The sequence below is a fragment of the Lepisosteus platostomus genome, chromosome 23 (genome assembly GCF_059453375.1).
Source record: "Lepisosteus platostomus isolate fLepPlt1 chromosome 23, fLepPlt1.hap1, whole genome shotgun sequence".
Taxonomy (NCBI): Eukaryota; Metazoa; Chordata; class Actinopteri; order Semionotiformes; family Lepisosteidae; genus Lepisosteus; species Lepisosteus platostomus.
Window position 1 is genome coordinate 5,092,761 of NC_142633.1, and position 20,358 is coordinate 5,113,118.

Consider the following 20,358-nt stretch of genomic DNA (forward strand, 5'->3'; position numbering starts at 1 on the left):
ACCCAGGCACGCCGCAGCGCTGCCCCGCCCCCGGTGACGTCGCTCTCCCCAGCGACCGGAAGTCCGACGCGACGCAGTACGTGCCCCTGTAGCTTTGAGTGAGGAACCCCGAGCGCGGAGCTGCCAACGCCCGGCGCAGAGACACCAGCAGCGAGCGGCACGGTAAGGCTGCCCGTCCGAAATTTATTTCACATTTCTCCCTAAAAAAGCGGCGGATCACCTTTCGGCTCCCGTGCGGGGTCGCGTCTCTTCTCCCGCCGAACGTCGGTTTTCGCTTTTGTTTTCTCCTAGTGTGCGTGAAAGCCAGGAGCTTTTGCGGACGAGCGGATTTCTCGTATTCAGCAATAAAAAAATAACAATAAAATGTTCTGCGGCGGACAGCTGGGGAAGTGTCCGACCGTCGCACCCAGGAGGACAAATGCTTGCATTAAGATCGGGAGCGATTGGGACTGTTTTTCTGTTTTAAATGTAAAATTGAGACCTCTGTCTTTTATGCGCCGGACGGCAGCGGAATGGCGATGAGCTCGCAGGAGGGGGAGGAAGGAAACGGGAGACACATCGACCAGCGGTTTATAAGGCCGGCTGTCGACCGGTTGGGATTCCCCGATACGGATGCCCCCGTTAAGCGATTTAAAGCGGTTATTGTACGGCAGCGAAACCCGTGATTGCCCCCCGGAAGCGGGGGTCCTGGGCGATTTAAATGCCCTGCCGGAAGCCGGGCGCTGAGGGGCTGCTGGCCGGGCGAGAGATTAGGGCATCTGTGTGGGTTTGAGAGGCGTGACCTGCTTAGGATAAGAAAAAAAACCCGTTAGGCACATGTCCCTCTCCCTCTGGAGTGGTAACGGGCTGCGGCTCGTCGGGGGTTTGAGCGGCTGGAGGTTGCCAGAGCGTTACTGCCCATGTCCGGGGAGGGGTGCTCCTGTCCGTACCGCCGGGACACGGTGAAATGCAGCTGGTGAAATGCCACCGACTTCAGCTCGCCGTGCCGTCCCGTCTCCTTTCGCTCGCCCGGGTGTTTCCAGCAGGAGCCCCGTCCTTGTTCGCGGCAGCTTCTCACGCCCCTGAAAGCGCTTTTCAGTTCCTGCCACAGTGATGTTGTGTGAAAATGTTTTGAGAGCTCCCCCAGTAGGGGGGTATGGTTGCCTGGCTGGATATGCATATCGATTTATTATTTGACAGCATATCAATAGTCTGTGGCTCTGAGGTTTGTCGGAGGTTGGCAGTAGTCTTTTAATGTAGTTTCAAAACCGGGACTTGGCAGAAGAATTAGCTCGCAAAGACACCTCTTCTCACATAGGGAAGAAAGTGCTTCTGAACGTAGGTCAGTTTTGCTGATGGGGTGTGAGGTACTGGTAACCCACTTTCGCAGAGGTCCCAGAGGGGTTTTGTCTAGGAGTTGTATTTTTAGATGTGTGTCCTGGAGCAGTGTAGTTTACTGAACACCGCGATAAGGGCGCTGAGTTAAGAGGACGTGATCTCCTTTGTTAGTCTAGAAAACAACCAGTTGTTTAAAAATAAATACTGAAAACAAATTATGGCAACAACGTATTGGGGGGGAATTGTTCAAGAAAAACCTACTTGTGAAACTGGTTTGCTTATTTTCAGGATATTTCTGAAACCATGCATCTGTTTCAAGCAAAATAAATCTGAGCCCAGTTGGTCATTTGTGGGAGGAGAATCTTGGCTATGACTGTATGTACCAGCTGGAGGATTTAATACAGCAACATTTCGATGGTAGAGGTTGATACGCTGGTTGCCAGGGCTGTTTTCAAAGGTTGCTGATGCTGGCAAATAACTTCATCCCTTTTCCTCTTGTGCCTTTTAAGAGCATTTGCCTGTGTAAATGTTGCTGAAGAATCCCCCAGTATTTTTTAATCCCTTCTCGTTTTTTCACTTGTGAAATGATTTAGAAAGGATTTTACATTGTGTCAGTATCGTGCTTGGAAAAGCCTTTCATGATGAGGAAGGGGCAATTGATTATTGAGAGATGTTGAAATTGTGCTCTGTAACTCCAAATCTGTGTTTTACAAAGAGAATCATTGAATGGAATTGACAGGGCTGTAACTTTCTTTTGAAATATGAAAAGTAGCTTGACAATATAAGTTAATCGCTTGTTTTTCTGGATCTGCATGGACTGTTTTTGTCATGCGTGTTTTATTATTTTATGTGAACTTTTCAAATGAGTAAGCATTGTGAAACAGGAAATCAGTTATTTAGGAGTGGTACTTTTTTCTCCCCTGAGATTTTTTTTCCCCACTTTTCTTTCATCTTCAAATGACATCCAATTTGCTACTGTTATTGACTAAAAGCCATGATCAGATATATTGATTCAGTCTGTCTAAATGATGGATTATCAGGATCTATAGGCAGTAAAGGATAGATTTTTAGGGTCAGTTATTTTACCTTCTGCTTTCTCCGTGTTAAAACTAGTCCTGGCCTTAGTGCTTTTTCAGCTGCATATTTGTGTCATTGTCTTCTGATGAAAAATGCAAGAACAACAGAGGTCTGAGATGAGATGAGAGGAGGCCATTCAGCCCAGCCCATCGCATGCTTGGTTGCTTGTAGCTTATTGATCCAGGGATCTCTTCTGTTTCTCCTGAAGGATCCAGTGCTCCAGAGCTGTAGTTAGTTGCGTTTTTCATCCCCAAAGGTCCCAGAGACCTTGACGTAAAGTGAAGCACCAGGCCTAGGTGACAGTGCAGCCGTTCTGCCCCAGCAGAGCTACTGCACAGCACATCAGGGGAGGAGTGAGGAGTCAGTTCACCACTGGAATGTAAGGGGGGACGTTAGGGGGACCAGATTGTTCCAGGCCAGGACCCTCACAGTGTCTCTTGTCGCCACACTGGGATGTTTGGTTAGGAAAATGTGGTCTTGAAGGAAGGCGCGGAGCACACGGTGGCTCGCTGGCTCCGACTTCGTGATGTTGATCGGTCGTCATGTCCCGCTGTGTGAACGTGAATGTGGACGTCGCACAAAATGCAAGGAGGATGCTAACGGAGACCAGGCTCTTCTTTTTCTGCGCAGAAGACGGCACATCGTCACCTCTTCTTGCCAGCTGATGGCTTTGACCCAGAAGCAGCCTGACCCCCCCCATTGCTGACCAATTCAAAACCGTCTCTTTCTTCTTGCATCAGTGATCGTATGCATTTACCTTCTATCAACTGAAAGTCAGACATGTTCTCTGTAGCTGTCCAGAAGACTAATTGCTCCTGAATTTATTACCGTTTTCCCTTACAATGCATTAGGCATTCTGCTCTCCTATAAAATTTAGGAAATGGGATATTTAACTTCAACCTGTTCTGTTTTGGCTATAAATACGTTTGTATCTATACAAGCAATAAATCTGTAGCATTTTTTGTTTATGACTGTTGAGTTCAGAGATTTTTGTAGTTGTAAGTTAAGCACGGTTGTCTTTCTTAAGTTGATGAGTGATAACACACCGTAAAAAAGTTATTGTAATCTTGTTGATCATTTTTGTAGCTTGTTTCCCTTTGTGCGTCATTTTGGTACACACTGTAGCCCTGAAACAGTCGTGCAGCTTAGATAAAGCTATTTGCCAAATTAACAGTAAATCTGTGTGTAAATTATCCAATGCAATGCAGATCGATTCCAGCCATATTTATGTTAGTTTTGTAGCAAGACGCCTTGGTTACTTCTGACTGAAATTTAGTCCTGGTTGCCAGATCAGTGTTGTATCTCAACTGCTGTCTTTATTAGTGCAGCAAGACAGGGTGCTGTAGAATGTTATTACTGTACTCACATTTTTGTTACTGTTACTATCGAACAATAACCAATCTTGTTATCTTGGAGCTTGCCCTCCGGGGTGCGTGCTTTGCTCGCCTTGCTGGTCGTGCCGTGCGAACACTTTGCCCAGTGGGCCGCTCGTACCCTGGCGGTCCCGGAGCGGTGACGGGGATTGAGGCTGACTGCTTGCCACATGAGTGGAGGGCGACAATGTGCCCACGAAGCGTGGCTGCCGGTGCAGGGGGAGGGCGCGCCGCAGTTAGCGGAGCACGCCCGCGTGCCGTGTTGGAAACCGCGTTCGCTGCACCTGGGTCTTTGGCAGGGCTAGCTGGGAGGGCGCCCAGCAGACAGGCCCGTTCTGTCTATTTGCATGCTGTCTTCCCCTCCCCCCCCCCCCCCGGTTCACTATTTTGTTTCTCCTTGGAACTTGTTGTAGTTGGCGTTGTTCTGGACTGTGCGGTGTGCAAAGCTGATCTCTTTTTAGTGGTCCTTTAGCGATTTTGATTGTTGCTTAAGAGGCTTCTTTACGTGAAGGGCTGTGGGTGTCTGGAGCAGCTAACCAGTCATGTTATGAAAGCCGATGTCCAGGCTTCTTTCAAACAACAGCTGGGTGAGTTCTTCGGTTGAAGGGCCTCTTGTTTTGTAACCTTTATTTTCTTACTTCTGCACTTTATCACTGTGACCAAAGGGTGGAGCGCATCCTTGAATCAGGGTTTGTCAGCTGGAGTTTTAGCAGCTTTCCCATGTTTCAGAATGGGTGTGCCTTTGAGCACAGTCTGGTCTAATTATCAGAGCCTAGACTCTGTTCCCTCTTCCTCCGGTCCCTGCTTGAAGCCCTATGTGGTGAAGCTCGCTCTGCACCCTTCCCCCAGTCCTAACACTTTTCCAAAGGGTTAAGTGTCTGTAACCTGGGGGTTGCTGATGTTCTGCGTTTCATAATAAAATACCCACGTCCTCATTCTGTTTGAAATAGGGGATGTGTGAATGCTTTTTGCTCTGAGGAGCTCTCTGGTCCCAGTGTTGCAAAACCAGCATCACTGATCTTCTCAAATATGGAATGACCAAATGTTGCGCAGTTTCAGTCTGAAGTCTGATCTGTGTTTTATCTCTCCCCTGTCAGATGTTTGGGTGACAGTCATCAGAATATGCATGCCTGCTTTTAATATTAATAATAATTGCTTACATTAATATAGTGCTTTTCTTGAAACTCCACTCAAAGTGCTTTACAGGTAATGGGGATCCCCTCCACCACCACCACCAATGTGCAGCATCCACCTGGATGATGTGACAGCAGCCATAGTGCACCAGAACGCTCACCACACACCAGCTGTCAGTGGGGAGGAGAGCAGAGTAATGAAGCCAATTAACAGACTTTACCTTTTCGGATGTAAGATTTTTACAGGTCTCCTAGCTTTGATCTGCAAAGCCTTTTACAGCCACACTGAAGAGACATTGTGAGGGTGGTATAGGAAAGGTGCAGTCCAGTTTTGGCACATTTCTGCAGACTGTGCAACTTCCTCTCTGTTGAGCAAGAGATTGAGTTTAAACTGCTTAACAAAATAGTCCTGTGAATGAAGCGTAGAGCAGCTTTTCCCAAACCTTCAGCTTGTAGCACACCTAGGGTCCCAAGCTTTCCACACCAAATAATTAAAAAAAATTTTTTTAAAAACTAATACTGCAAGAAATAATTAATCAAATTGTAATGGGGCTAACCTTTAATGTGAAATGTTAACTTCACAAAAAATGATTTCAGTTTGGGATCCAAATGCTAGATTTAATGTAACTTCGGTTCAGTGTCTGAAGTGCTGGTGAAAAGGGCTGTTGAATTTGTGGCTCTTTTGAATTTAGCTTTGCTGATGCTTGGTTCAGTTTATGAATCTCAATGAACAGGGATCTGCTAAAACATATGGGAAGTTTCTTTTTTCACAATTTGGATATTTTGGCATTTTAAATTATCCAGCACCTCTAGATTCATATGTGGTTCTACAGGTTTATTCTATCAAACTTAAATATATAAGTTTGACTGGATTTTTCTACAGTAGACTGGAGTTTGAGGTTACAGAAAGTAATCCTCTGCAGTTTTTTTCTCTGTCTTGCTGAATTAAAGTTAGGGCTAAGGGCAGCGGGGAACTGCTGCTTCCTGTTCAGTCTGTGGTTGGGAGTTTGTGCTTTACAGGAAGGTGGCTGCCTTGTGTTTCCAGCTGTGCCAGAGAAGTATGGAACATTTCTCTTGATAGGATGCAAAATAATTCTGCTATGTGACAGGCTGTATAACATTTTACCCTTGTTGATGGAAATGAGGTACGAGTTAAAAGCAGTTGTAGGGTTTTCTAACTGGAGAACAAGGAAAAAAACCCAAGAAGTTGCATGCATCTCTTTGATAGTTATTTTAGTTTTTAAGGGGATCCGTCAAGACTAATACTACCTTTGATGTTGATCACAGCACAGATTGGAAAAAAATAAAATGGAATATCATTAAGTCACAGTACTGGGAAGTATTACAGGAACTGTTGGTGATTTTTAATCCAACGGAAGTATAAGAATCAGAATTCAAGATCTCTTTCCAAAAAGAGATGGGTTGGTATTGTTTGACTTTTTTTTTCCATTTTGATTGTTCTGACATTCAGTTGGAAAACCCCTCTCTGCTGGACAGTCTGGGGATGTTGAACTGCTGTTTGAATGTTTTAGGTGTTGAAGCTTTAGGGCCTGAGCAGCAGTGAAGAGATCTCTTTCTGCCTTCTTCAGCAGTGCTGTTTTCAATGATTGTTAGGAAAAAGGGGATTACTCTGCATTTGTGCATGGCTTGAACAATGGATCTTACTTTTTGTGTGGTTTCAGAAAAGTACTGTTTTTCCATGTTGGAAGTTGCAGTAGAAGAAAAATAAAAGCTAAATGTCATCAGACATCTAAAACATACTGAACTCCGGATATGCTCAAGTTAAATAAGCACCTGCTTTTCTATAGCACCCCTTGTCCTAAAGGATCTCAAAGATCTTTGTCTAGGAGAGGATCAACCACCTGTACATACGGTACATGTTTTGCTTTAGTAATCCCATTAAACAATAATCGGGTAGAAATGTGCGAAATTGCTCTGATTTGTTTTTAACTGGCAAGAGGTAAGTAAGGAAGCCCCGAGTGGAATTCAGCCAGGCACTACGCTTAACACCCTTTTTTTTAGGAACAGTGCTGTGGCATCTTTATTGACAAAGTGGTCAGTACCTTAATACTGCTGTTGCTGTACAGTCCTTTGGTCACCACTGTTGGACTTGGCCATTTTGTTGGAGGATTGGTTTTAAATTCTCATCCAAGGCGAAGAGACCTGAATCTCTTGAGACAGCACATAAGTGTCCACTTTTTGTAGCAGTGGGATGTAATCTAGTTTCTGTGCTGCAGGCTCTTGCCCAAGTACACAGCAGGTGTTTGATATTTCAGGCTTGTTTCACTAATTGCAATTTCTTTGCAAATTGAGATGCATAAACCTTTTTTCCTGCCTCATAAGTATAGGTTGTAAAATTCTGCAGCTTCCAATTCGTAAATGGACCCTAGTGCTCTGGAGTAATTTTTGTTCTCTGAGCTGAAAAGCTTTTGAATGCAAAGGGAGCACGGTGTTAACGCACTGTGACTTACTGGGTCAAATAAAAGCATGAATATTGAGAGCTGCTGTTCATTGTAACTCCCATAAATTTGATACTCCATCTGTAAGGCAGCCCGCTGCAGTTGGGGAGGCTGGGAGATGGCTGCAGTGCAGTTGCTCCTCAGGTCTGAATTGCAGAGATGAGGTCAGAGCCGACTTCCGCAGCTGTCGGGCTGCGTGGAAGGAAGTCAGGGCTGAGCAGTCCCCCTTGGTTTCAGTGTGCTGTTGCCTTATTGCAGCGCAGCTCTGCAGAGGCAGTGAATGCACCGAGGAGAGAAGCAGCCTGTCACGGCCTCATTGCAACAGAAGGAGGAGGTAGAGACGTTTTAGAATGTTCTCTTTTAGAAAGCAGGGGGAGATGTATCGGTCTGCACGTTTAGCATTTGCTGCAAGCGCTCACGCCTTATCATTATAGCTGGTCGCAAACGCCCTTGCTTCTTGTTTTATGCATGGGTGGTGTAGCTGTTAACGAGATGATGTCATGCTTTATTTTAAAGCCGCAGTGCTCCCCCCCCCCACTGCAAGCATGCACGGGAGGGGGGGTGACGAACTGAATGTTGCCGTGTTTTTGTTGAGTGACAGGCTGTGTTGAAAAGGATCGTCTCCCAGGGATGGGTCAAGGATGCATACTGGTTGTTTATTTCGAGTTACCTCTAGGCAGCCTGGAAACAGAAATAGGCAAATTAATATCCTAACGGGCTTGTTGTGGAAATGGATGTCTTCATACTGCCTTGCTGGTATTTGATTCCCATTGTACACTTCTGCTGTTTGAGAGAATTTCTGTTATTTGCTGGTGAAAGCACATACATGTTGCCTTGTGTGTTTCATATGAGTTTGGGGACAGTTTTGGTCAAGGAGTTTGTCTGCTAGTCAAGCCTGTATGTTAATGAAGCCCTTTCTTCTCCAAAATTGCTTGGGCAGTGATGAGCAGGGTATTTATAGTAGTGATCCAATTATGTATATTGGTTATTAATCTGAAAGCTTTTGATCTAGATATATGCTGTAATACTATTGCTGTAGGTTCTTGTTCCGATTAGTTTGAATGCCTGGTTTTTAAGCGTCTGTGCGCAGACAGGCTCTGAGGGTTGATGCCTTTGTAAATTAACCTTTTTTCTGTTTCCTGTCAGCTGGGTGGCTTTGCTCCAAAACACCAACATATATTCATCAATGTTGTGCTGCCTGTTTTTCAAAGAGAGATGCAATGTGTTTTTGTGAATGAAATTTTAAAACTGTGATGGGAGATTTCTTCAAGTCCATAATGGCATAATTAAAAATATTAAGCTGTATTATACAGTTTTTTAATTCCAATGTTTCGTATCTGGAGATAACATTTTAGAAGGTGAGCTGAATCTGAACTTGAGATGCCAATCGTTAGTTTCGTTCTGAATGATTGTTCAGCTGCTTGGGAGCTGGAGATGTTTGTGTCGGTTCTGACCAGACTCCACGCATGTACTCTGAGCCATGTGGAGCGTTTCCTTCTAGAACCAGGTGAACTGGACTTTCACACTGGTTCAATGCCCGTCTTCCTTCAATTTGAAGTGTGAGTAGCTTCAATGTAATTCTGAAATAACAGAAAATCTAATCAGATAATTGAATATAACGGTTTTGTGCATCTTGCCATTTGTAGGGATGCTTTGATCTGAAAGATCTTATTGAAGGTTTCTTTTAAATGCATCCTGTCTAGTTTACTTTTGTTAGTTGAGGGGGACTCCGTATTGCAGCCTTGTACAAGTCCTACTTGAACAGCCCCTTTCTGAACTGACGTAATCTCTCCAGCAATTGGAGTTTTTTCAAAAATCCATTCTGGCAGACCCTGTGAGGAAGTGCATTTTCCACTTCGAGAAGCTCAGCGCACCGTTCAGCGCGAGTGGTTGTTGCTCTTGGGAGTGTATTGATTACTTTGATTTAATACGGCCACTCAGGTCTCAAGTGGAGCTCCTTTCGGAATTCAAGAGCCAGAAAAAGTGAAAGCTATATGTTGGTTTAATGAAGGTTGAACCTGAATTTGCCGAGTATAGCCAGTGGCTGGACTGCAATGGTAACATACATGGAACTGCTGTTAATGTTTTGCCTAGCCCTAGATTAAGTAAATTGACAATCTGCTGTCATTTCTTCACTTGTTCGTAAGGTAGTGTGGACCATAGGAAGATGTTTAATAATAATAATAATAATAATAATAATAATTGCTTACACTTATATAGCACTTTTCTGGACACTCCACTCAAAGCGCTTTACAGGTAATAGATTTACACCTGGATGATGCAACGGCAGCCGTAGTGCGCCAGAACGCTCACCACTTATCAGATATCAGTGGGGAGGAGAGCAGAGTAATGTAGCCAATTCATAGAGGGGGATTATTAGGAGGCCATGATTGGTAAGAGCCAATGGGAAATTTGGGAAATTACACCCCTACTCTTTTCGAGAAACACCCTGGGATTTTTAATGACCACAGAAAGTCAGGACCTCGGTTTTACGTCTCATCTGAAGGACGGCACCTGTTTACAGTATAGTGTCCCCGTCACTATACTGGGGCATTAGGACCCACGTGGACTGCAGGGTGAGCACCCCGTTCTGGCCCCACTAACACCTCTTCCAGCAGCAACCTTAGTTTTTCCCAGGAGGTCTCCCATCCAGGTACTGACCAGGCTCACACCTGCTTAGCTTCAGTGGGTTGCCAGTTGTGAGTTGCAGGGTGATATGGCTGCTGGCCATATCACCCTGCATGTCTGGTTTAGACCCCTATAACCCCTATGTCTGGTTTAGATCTCAAGAGGCAGGTGGCTTGGCTTTCTAATTCAGTCGGAGCCCTTGTCCTTCAGAATTCTGTTTGTTTTTGTTAGTTGCTAAATCCTTCATGGGCTTTAGAAACGTTTCTTCGTTTTCCGATTGAGAATTGTCTTTGGAAACCTCAAGTCGTGAGAAACAAGCCTCTGGGATTAGATCCGTTAAAGAGCTGCTGCCCAGAAAGTCTCTTAAGGTCGTTAGCCACTTAAAACCTGTGATGAAGGGTGAAACCTGTTCAGTTCCACCTTCAAATGGGACAGTTGACCCATGTTTAAAGCTGTTAATTCGTTTTGAGTTAAGTTTTGTATTTCTGTTCTTCACAAAGAACTGGACTGCACTGGAAACACTTTTTCAGTGCTTTATTCTGAAGTGGTTTTAATTTACTTAAAAAGTCTTGTTTAGCTGTTGAAAACAGAGGTTACAAACTTAATGTTCTTTGCCTCTCAAAACTAATATCAGGGACAGTACCTTAATGCTTGTAAATTAGTTTTCACAAAATATGAAATGTTGTGTTATAATATTTTGTTTAACCCAAATCAACTATAGAAAGTATCTCCAAACAGAAGTCCGACTTGCCAGCCTGTAAGGCTACAGTAGAGAAATTCTTAAAGTTAATATTTTATTCATGCGATTGGACTGGGAAAAGAGATAATGAGGCAGGTATGCCTGTGTGCTTTGGAGTACTAGATTGCTACTGGTTATAGCAATCCAGCTGATTTTTCTTAATCATTATTGATTGGGCTTCTATCTGTGGCTTAATATTGTATGCGCTGGTACTATATATAGTTCATGTGTTCTGGATTTTATTGTAAGTTGAGGATCCAAGTCCTTCTTGCTGGATCAGGTGTTAACTGGTGTTCTGGCCAAATTTAAACTGCTTATTAACGCTGGTTTCCCAGAAACCCCTCAGTTTTAATTAGGCTGGTCTGTTGCTGACACAGCTCTCACCCCTGCTCTCCCTGTGCAGAGAGATCTTGAGTTGAAACCAGCTGGCCATGAAGCCCTGCATCTTATTTGTATTTTGTCAGTGTTCCTTGCAATGGATTCTTCTTTCAGCAGGACTGTAGATTTCATTTAAATATGATCTGGCCAGCAGCCATATCACCCTGCAACTCACAACTGGCAACTCACTGAAACTAAGCAGGTGTGAGCCTGGTCAGTACCTGGATGGGAGACCTCCTGGGAAAACCTAAGGTTGCTGCTGGAAGAGGTGTTAGTGGGGCCAGCAGGGGGCGCTCACTCTGCGACTCATGTGGGTCCTAATGCCCCAGTGTAGTGACGGGGAGACTATACTGTAAACAGGCGCCGTCCTTCGGATGAGACGTAAAACCGAGGTCCTGACTCTCTGTGGTCATTAAAAAATCCCAGGGCGTTTCTCGAAAAGAGTAGGGGTGTACCCCGGCGTCCTGGCCAAATTTCCCATTGGTCCTTACCAATCATGGCCTCTTAATAATCCCCATCTATGAATTGGCTTCATTACTCTGCTCTCCTCCCCACTGATAGCTGATGTGTGGTGAGCATTCTGGCGCACTATGGCTGCCGTCGCATCATCCAGGTGGATGCTGCACATTGGTGGTAGTGGAGGGGAGTCCCCATTACCTGTAAAGTGCTTTGAGTGGAGTGTCCAGAAAAAGCGCTATATAAGTATAAGCAATTATTATTATATTTAATTAAACTCCTCACCCTTTTTCGAGAAATGGAACAGACATGTTTGTGTCTTAGGGTGAGCCACCCTTCCTACATACCTTTGTTCTTTTTGTTTGCACTTAGAATACATTAACCACTTTTATTTAAGTCCTCATGTAAAGCACAGACTCTGAACTTGACCTACAGCTTTAACCCTGGGTTGCATTCTGAGTTGGTTCTGTTGTAATAACCTGCCATGATGTGCACATTATAGTGGGGAAAAAAGCTTGTTTTTTGGGAAGTAGCTTTGGGAAGTAGTTCCTAGCAGAAAGTGCACTAGCACAGTGAAGGTACAGACGGCAGTATACTTTAAGTCTGAATAACAGTGTGTGGTTTATTTAAATATATCAATGAGAAAAGCAAAAAAAAAAAAGTTTTTGACACTCATGATTCAGGCACTAGTGACCACTATGAGCATTGATGGAAGATTCCATTTTAAGTGCGCTGTTAGCTTATTAGCTATGCTCTAAGGGCAAGAAGAGTCAGCTAGCTCTCTTGATTCTGGTGGCTTCACCCTGAGGTTCCCTGAGGATGCAGTTAGCATCGTTGTAGGAAAGTGGCTTAACTGCTTTCACATCAGTCAGCTCACAGCACTCATGACCTAGAGGAGAGGGGACCCAGGAGGGTTTGTGGAAGTTGCTGGTCCCTCGCTTGTTACAAGAACACCGCAGTAAGCATATTAGAAAAATGCACACTTGGCCCTCGTTTTTCACCTAATCATCACGCAAGTGGGTCCTGAGGAGACTTTGCTGCAGAAAACCAGCAGTTGGCGCATGCATTGTTCAGAAATTCGCCATGTTCCGTCCCCCCATTTTTTTAACCCCTTCATCCAATTCAGGACCGCGGGGGAGGCGGTGTCTATTCCGTCAAGCAGCAGGTGCATGGCGGGCTACACCCTGGACAGGACACCAGTCCAGCACGGGACAGACATGCACACACACACCAGGGCCGCTTTTCCCACAAGCCACTTAACCTGCCAGTATGTCTTTGGACTGTGGGAGGAAACCCAAGTGAATACGGGGAGGAATACTCCACACGGCTAGTTGAAACAGCAGTTGAACCCCTCAGCAATGCTAATCACTGTGCCACCCAGCCATGGACCAAGTTTTACCATATATGTATCTTCCCCTACTGATTGACTTCATTTCTAAAGTAGCACATTTCTGGAATAAATGTATGGGTTTCACTGCTTTATCACCGATATACTGTAAACAATATATTGTGATTAAAATGCATGTTTAGTTTTTAAGGTTATAACATGTTGTTTAATTACATTTCCAGTGTGATTTCCAAAACTCTTGCAACTGAGTAATCTATCTAATAATTTAGTCTAATTCAAGATTGAAATTTTATATTCCTGTGTTTGTAAGAATCATACTTAATTTGCATACCTAAGAATTCTTACCCTCTTCTATATCTGTAACTGCAAACTGTTAATTTGATGTACTGTTAGATTGGAAGAAATTCTGAAACACTCTCACTCTTAATTTACACCAAATGTTCAGTGCATAGATGACGAACGTCCTAAGCTATTTTGGAGCTGAGAATCACAAGTGTCATCGGCAGTGCTAATCAGAGCTTGTTTTCTACGTTCCTACCATCCTTGGGCTGCTGATTCCAGTTTTTTCTTGTCGCCAGTGAACTCAGGGCTTTCAGACACCGATCAGTGATATGCCTTTGAGAGAGGTGACTGCATTTCAGAGGCGAAGCATTCACAGTGCAAACAATTGATCTAAACTTTGTGGGAGAAAATAGAATTGTCATGGCAGCTTCCTTGTGCCAGGGAGTTTTACTCTGCAGTGACTTTTTCAGGGATCCATTCTGTTGCCTGATAAGCAGGTTTATGTTAAAGTATCCTGGCTCAGTTCTAAGCAGCGTTGCTTTGTTTTAAGCAAATGGTGCAGCTTGGACTATTTGTCCCTTTGTTCAGTCTTTTTGCCAGATAAATAAAGCTTGACAGCTCTCATTACTTACAAAGCTAAGTTAACCCAGCGGTATTCCACTTGTTTCACTGTTGCTTACTTTGTCAGTGGGAAAGCTAGCTGTGATTCGATAAGGAGTCTTGGGTTCCAGGCGATTTTCTCTAAAATATTCACCACCTGCCGTTAATTCTTGCCGTAATGACGTTTCGTCATCAAACTGTTCTCTTGAAGAACGACTTGCCTCCTAACTGGTAACTTCTGATGGCATAATTGTATACTTGGTCCTGTAATTTGTTTAATGCAAGATCTTGGGTTGCATGAGGAGACCTATTCTGTACTGTAAACTCTCAAAAAAGCTTTAGTATCTAGTTGTTTACTAACTGGAATTTTCTCCATAAACCACTTTAAAATCATCCTCTGTCGCTGCCATCATTCAGTGCGCTCCATTACAGTAGACATTCGCCATAGCACAGACAGTAGATCATTTGCTTAGTTTTATCACAAAATATTTTCACTATCCAGCATAGCTTGAGTCGTATGTTCCCTTACATGCACATGGTCTGGCATAGGTTTTACAGTTTGTAGTATAAATTCTTAGTGACTTTACAGTACTGTAATATTGTAATTACTTACTGCACTGTAAAAAGTTGTAATAGTGAATTTACAGTACAAGAAAAAGAATGTGCTCCAACTTGCTTTTTGTGATAACGTGCTTATATTTTGATTAACCAGCTTATTTGGCACCATGAATGCCAGATAGTAAAGATTGTACTGTAGTTTCCATTCAAGTACTACACAACTGTGCTTACTGCAAATCCCAGAAATCATTCAAAATAAGCTTCAGCTTTCTGCAGAAGGATCTGCAGTAACTTTCAGAAATGTTACCACCTTGTGGACCGGTTGTGTCAGAACTCGGAAGACAGGCCAGGCCTGATCAGTACTGGGATGGTGGGATGGGTGACTTCCAAGGAAAACCCATTTGCAGCTGTGCTTGGTGCTGGAAGACCAGTAGGCAGTGCTTTTCCCTTTAGACCAGACTTTGTAAACCAATACCCTAGACTGGTAACTGGGGACGTTGTGCTGTTTGATGAGACCTTTAAATTTATATTTAAAATACTTCAATTAAATGATTTAAGGACCTGATATACACATGCAGTTGATCTAGGAAGAGAAAAAGAAATAGTGAAATAACTTGGTAGATGTATTTAGAATACTACATGGATTTATTATTATTTTTATCTGGGATTCTTGCTGTTCTATCTGGGAATAAACCTTGACAATTTCAAGATATTAATGACCCTTGCCGTCAAGTGCAGGGACTAAGAACCTAACTTTCCATTTTATCATGGGCTCAATCAGTATGTGAAGGTGTTGTAATAGATGTAACTGACATTGTCCAGGATGTGCGGTGAATAATAAGAACACTGCATGTTTAGTGGTGTGCTGTTATGTTCAGAGAGAGCAGCTCAAGAGCAACAGTCTGAGGGTTTTGGCTTTTCAGCTTAACCAGAAGGAGCCACAGAAACAGCTCCATCCTTTCTTAAGGTGGTGGTGAAACTGCTACTGCATGACAAGGCAGAAAGGACCTTTTTTTTTCTTCTGGGGAAAGGATACTCTTTTAACATCAGTGCCACAACCCTACCATTCAGGGTCACATTTTCATCATTTCCTTATAATTCAAACTCAACCTTATTTGATGTAATTGGCCCTTCTTTAATGCATCTTAACTTCATTGTGCTTTTGTTTCTACGGTTTACAGGCATAAATGAGCAACTAGTAGAGATTAAGCTATTACTTTGGTTAAAAGCATGAATGAATAATTGACCCTCGGAACTGGGATTCTAGTGCCTTTGATTAAGATTTGCCATTGTTTTCAGGTATAGTTTGTCATTGGGCTTAAGTTAGGTTTGTAAATGAGCGCTGACCCACTCCGTTAGCGAAGTTCTACAGCCGTCGCTCTGTTAACAAGCTGTGGGAGCTGTTTGCATATGCCCTCCATGAGCAATAAAGTAGTAGTTAAATGTGATGGTGTGGCTGGCCTAGGAATGTGTTAATTTCCTGCAAGAAGAGCCTGGGTCAGCATGTACAGGCCCTTCCAAGAAAAACAATAAGCAGCGAAGGAGGTGGACTTAATAAAGCTCTGTCAGCGCCGTCCATCTCTTCCAGGCCAGCGGCAGCCCTGTTCATTCAAGCAGTTTTTCTCCACCGCCAGGAGTATTCTTGCCTTCTCTGGTGTGAAGGATGTTCTTTTAGGACTTTTCCAAATGGGTTGCCGCTCTCTCTGGGCTGTCCAGAATTTCCAGAGGTGGCTTTCTCGATGAGCAGCGTGACGCTTGATGAAAGCTCCTCTTTAGGAGCAAGTTTCACTGCTTCACACCTGTGATGAGCTTTCATGGGTGTGAAAAGGAGTACGTTTGCCCTCCATCCTGATTTTTCCAGGCATTTGTTATCCTTCTTTTAATACCTACATGAATTAAAATGAAGCGAATGAAGTTGACTGTCTGGAAGAGGGTCATGTGGAGAAATTGAACACGCTACTGATCTCTTTAGTTTTTAGATCACACTTGTACAGAACTTGTGTTTGCTGTTCAGATCTGTTTCAAGTCAATCTCTGATATGAAGCAACTTTATTCCATCTGCCAAAGGGTTTCTTGCATTTCTGTATACAAAAAATACTGAATTAAAAGAAGATACATTGCATATAACAAGTATGTTTGAACTACAATTACCATACTTATAAATTGAGAACTGTATGTTGTATAATTTGTACATATAAGGTTTTAAGGGTAATGCTTCCAGCTATAGAACAGCCCATTACAGGCCACTTCCGTGAGTTAATTAAGCATTACGAGTATTTTTACTGTAATGACTTTTTCATGCTGTAAGGCAGCACGAAGGTTGAAAACTGTTCTGGGGAGAGCCTTAAATACATGATTTATTTATTGAAAGTAATCTTCTGGCCCTGTTTGCATTTTCTTAAGTCTTCAGTTTGGCAACAAGTTATACTGTGAATTGCAAGCTTTCATTTGAGTTCGCACACTGTAAAAAATACAAGGGGCTGAATGGAGTAAAATGCATAACTGCTCTGTGAAAAAATTATTATGACTTTTTTTCCCCGCACATTTGTGTCCATTGTTGCTCAAATATAGATTTCTGTGGTGTGGTTTTGAGCAACATATTTAAATATTTCAAGCAAAGCCATTAACTGTTGCTGTTTCAAGATGTCTGTAAAACACATGAGATTCTTCTGCAGTGTGTGTTGCCTGGGCGATCAAGTGAAGGAATATTTTACGGAGGGAGGGTGGGGTTCATGTTTGACTGCCTGCTTTCTGTGACGCCTTTTGAAAGGCTGTATTTTGAATTTATGTAAAATAGATTTTTGCACCAGTTCTTTTTTTATCTGCAAATCCGCGATACCCTTGAAATGAGAAACGCCTGTTCGGGCTGGCACTGTACAAACCCCAAAAAGCCCTCCAGCTGGATCCACCCTACTTTTACACAGCTGTTCTGAAGACCTGTGCTGATTTTTCTCTTGTGCTTTGCACATGTTTTTAACCCAGAGAGAGTGAAACACAATCTGCAAAGAAACGCAAACGTCTCCCTTCAGGCTTAACGGGATTCTGTTACGCTGCAGTCTGTAAAAACAGAACAGCCTTCAGTAAGAAAACACCCCTGACTGAGCCAGCCGCAGACTGCTCTCAATTATCTGGGCTCGTGGGGAAAGTTACAGTATCCCTTACAGTATGAGGTCTGAATTCAGAATGCAGTTTTCTGGCATTTCTGTATACAGAAAAGTAGCGTACCTTTCTGTGAGGTAGCAAAGTGGGTAATGCAAATACACATTGAGGACTAACACTATAATCAAATCAAAATATGCGAAACTGCCTTTTCTCTATTAATAAGAAATGGTGAGGGACTAACCTGTTGTATGCTCTTGAGAGGTTGGCAGCCATAAATGTGGTCAATGAGTACTGTAATGTCGAGAAAAACAAAAGTACAGGAGAGTTGCGCTTATCCGACCTACGTTTATTCAACATTTCGTTTCATCAGACATAGCCAATCACCGCAGTGTGCAGTGTATACAGTACACTGTGTGCGCGTGCATAATATTTTGCCCAGTCCGATGCTGCTCTGTCTCTCCGTGTGTCACGTGCTTCGCTTGCTGATTTTTCTGATTGTCTTTTCGGAACGGCACTAGCTTACGTTGAACAGCAAGAGGAGGCCACTGCTGCTGCTGTCATGTTACTAAGACGCGGGCGAGACCTTGCTGTAAGGAAGAGAAGCACATCTGGGAAACGGATTCCAGTCACTCATTTTTTTTAAATAATAACTATCAATAGTTCTGTACTCTGTTATTTTAGTATTACAGTAGATTAATAAATCAGATTTTATACTTATACTTTTATACTGCTCTTCAATTAATATATGATTTGTCTACTCAGTTTCTGTATTATCTGACAAACTATCGGTCCTGTTTAGGTTGAATAATCGCGACTTGACTGTAATGTGTAAATTAAAATTAGCAGGCTGCATTGCATGCAATCAGACGAAACGATGAAAAACATGCATCCTCTGGTCAGTCTTGCCTCGTTTCACCCCTTCAAAGATACTGCATCCGCACTTCCCGACTTCGTTTACATGAAGACGAGTTGTCCTTCGAATGAGACGTGAAACTGAGGTCCTGACTCTCTGTGGTCATTAAAAATCCCAGGGCGTTTCTCGAAAAGAGTAGGGGTGTCCTGGCCAAATTTCCCATTGGCCCTTACCAATCATGGCCTCCTAATAATCCCCATCTTTGAATTGGCTTCATTACTCTGCTCTCCTCTCCACTGATAGCTGACGTGTTCTGGCGCACTATGGCTGCTGTCGCATCATCCAGGTGTGGCTGCACACTGGTGGTGGTGGAGGGGATCCCCATTACCTGTAAGGTGCTTTGAGTGGAGTGTCCAGAAAAGCGCTATATAAGTGTAAGCAAATTATTATTATTATAGGAGCATTACCGCTTTGGAGCCTCAGGTTCACGTTGAAATCTAAGTAGGACTAAGTCTGCTCAGAACTATTAAGTGACTTCGAAAGAAAACTCCAGGCTGCTGCCGTAAGTGATCCAGGTGATGCTCTTCCTTGTGCACCAGAATTTCCGAACCAGTGCTCTGGTGTGGTGGCAGGACTGTGCTGTTCTGCTTTGCGCTCACCCGGCCTCACCTGCACCCTTAGCTGAATCATTCCTCACTCCGCTAGCTCATCTGGTGTGTAGAGGGTCTGCTGGCACAGGATGGTTACTCCTCCTCACCCAGGTGGGCGAAAGCACTTCGAGATGGTCTATCCAAATGCAAATAAGACCTTTCGTTGGAAAGAACAGGTCATCAGTCTGGGCCACATATACTTATATTTCACACACTTGAAATAACAAAAGATGCAGAAACATACCCTGAAGATGGGTAATATCCATTGTTTTGACAAAAGAATGCCCCTCTTCCTGTCTTGGTTATAATGTACGATATTGCTGTTGATTTAAAATTAAGGATTTCTATGAAATTGAGGTTGGCAAACTGATCATGCAGAGTTTCCATAAGTATTCAGTTTGTATTAAGGGGTAAGACTGGGATTAGGCAGGGGAAAGATCTAGATAGCAGCATCATGGAGGAAAATTGTTACACAGTATTGTATCTTACAGTTCTGTGATATCGTTCATTATCTGAATGCTTGTGAAAATGCTTGAGTCAGGAAATGTTGCAGTGGAGGACAGGGAAAGAATGTGATGAAGATGGAGGAAGGGTTTACATTTTAAGTGAAAACTTAAATTCGTAACATTTTTTACTTGAAATAATTACCACTCATGTTGAAATGTTTTCCACGTTCTTGGTCACGTGATAACTAGGTCTCACTCGTGTTGTAATTCGACATTCCCCCTTCCCCCAACACATCTTCCAGAAGCAGCCTTAGTTTTTCCCAGGAGGTCTCCCATGCAGGTACTGACCCGGCTCACACCTGCTGAGCTCAAGTGGGCTGCCAGTTGTGAGTTGCAGAGTGACATGGGTGCATTACTATCGTGCACAACACCAAGTTTAATTATTACATCTTTTTTTTTAGTGTACAATTAAAATTGTGGTCTTAGCTATACAACTGAATGCTAACTCCTACTCTGTCCTCTTTTCCAGGTCCTGGTGAATGAAAGTAGCAGATTTTAACCGAGCGCAGCCATGCAGACAATTAAGTGCGTTGTGGTGGGGGATGGTGCTGTGGGTAAAACTTGTCTCTTAATCTCGTATACAACCAATAAATTCCCCTCTGAATATGTACCAACGGTAAGTCCTGTTCTCTTCGGAGTTAATATTGTTTATATGTGGGCATTGTTCTTTAAATTCGCACCTCAGCTGCCATTGTTGTGTGATGGTTTAAATGCAGTCAAATGCTGTGCAGGTCTAGATTGGGAGGCGAGTTGAGAAGTGTTTTATTCTATCGTGCAGGAAGCATGTTGCCACATTATGAGCTTTGTGTTGCAAATGATGAGTGGATGAGCTGTTATAGGTGTGTGCCCAGAGGGCAGGTTGTTGCCTGTAGTCCAGAGGCAACTTGCTCAAATCGGGA

General features: G+C 43.4%; 1 protein-coding gene across 2 annotated transcripts in view; it reads left to right on the forward strand.

Annotated features, from left to right (window-relative positions):
• The first annotated feature begins 35 nt into the window (after positions 1-35).
• cdc42 (cell division cycle 42) overlaps positions 36-20,358 on the forward strand; it is a 33,797-nt gene continuing 13,474 nt past the window's right edge. For both annotated transcript variants that reach the window (XM_088617445.1, XM_088617446.1), the window contains exons 1-2: positions 36-162; positions 19,929-20,075. In XM_088617445.1, coding sequence (XP_088473571.1) covers positions 19,971-20,075 — 105 coding nt within the window. In that variant the 5' untranslated portion in view covers positions 36-162; positions 19,929-19,970. The remainder of the gene's footprint in view (positions 163-19,928; positions 20,076-20,358) is intronic.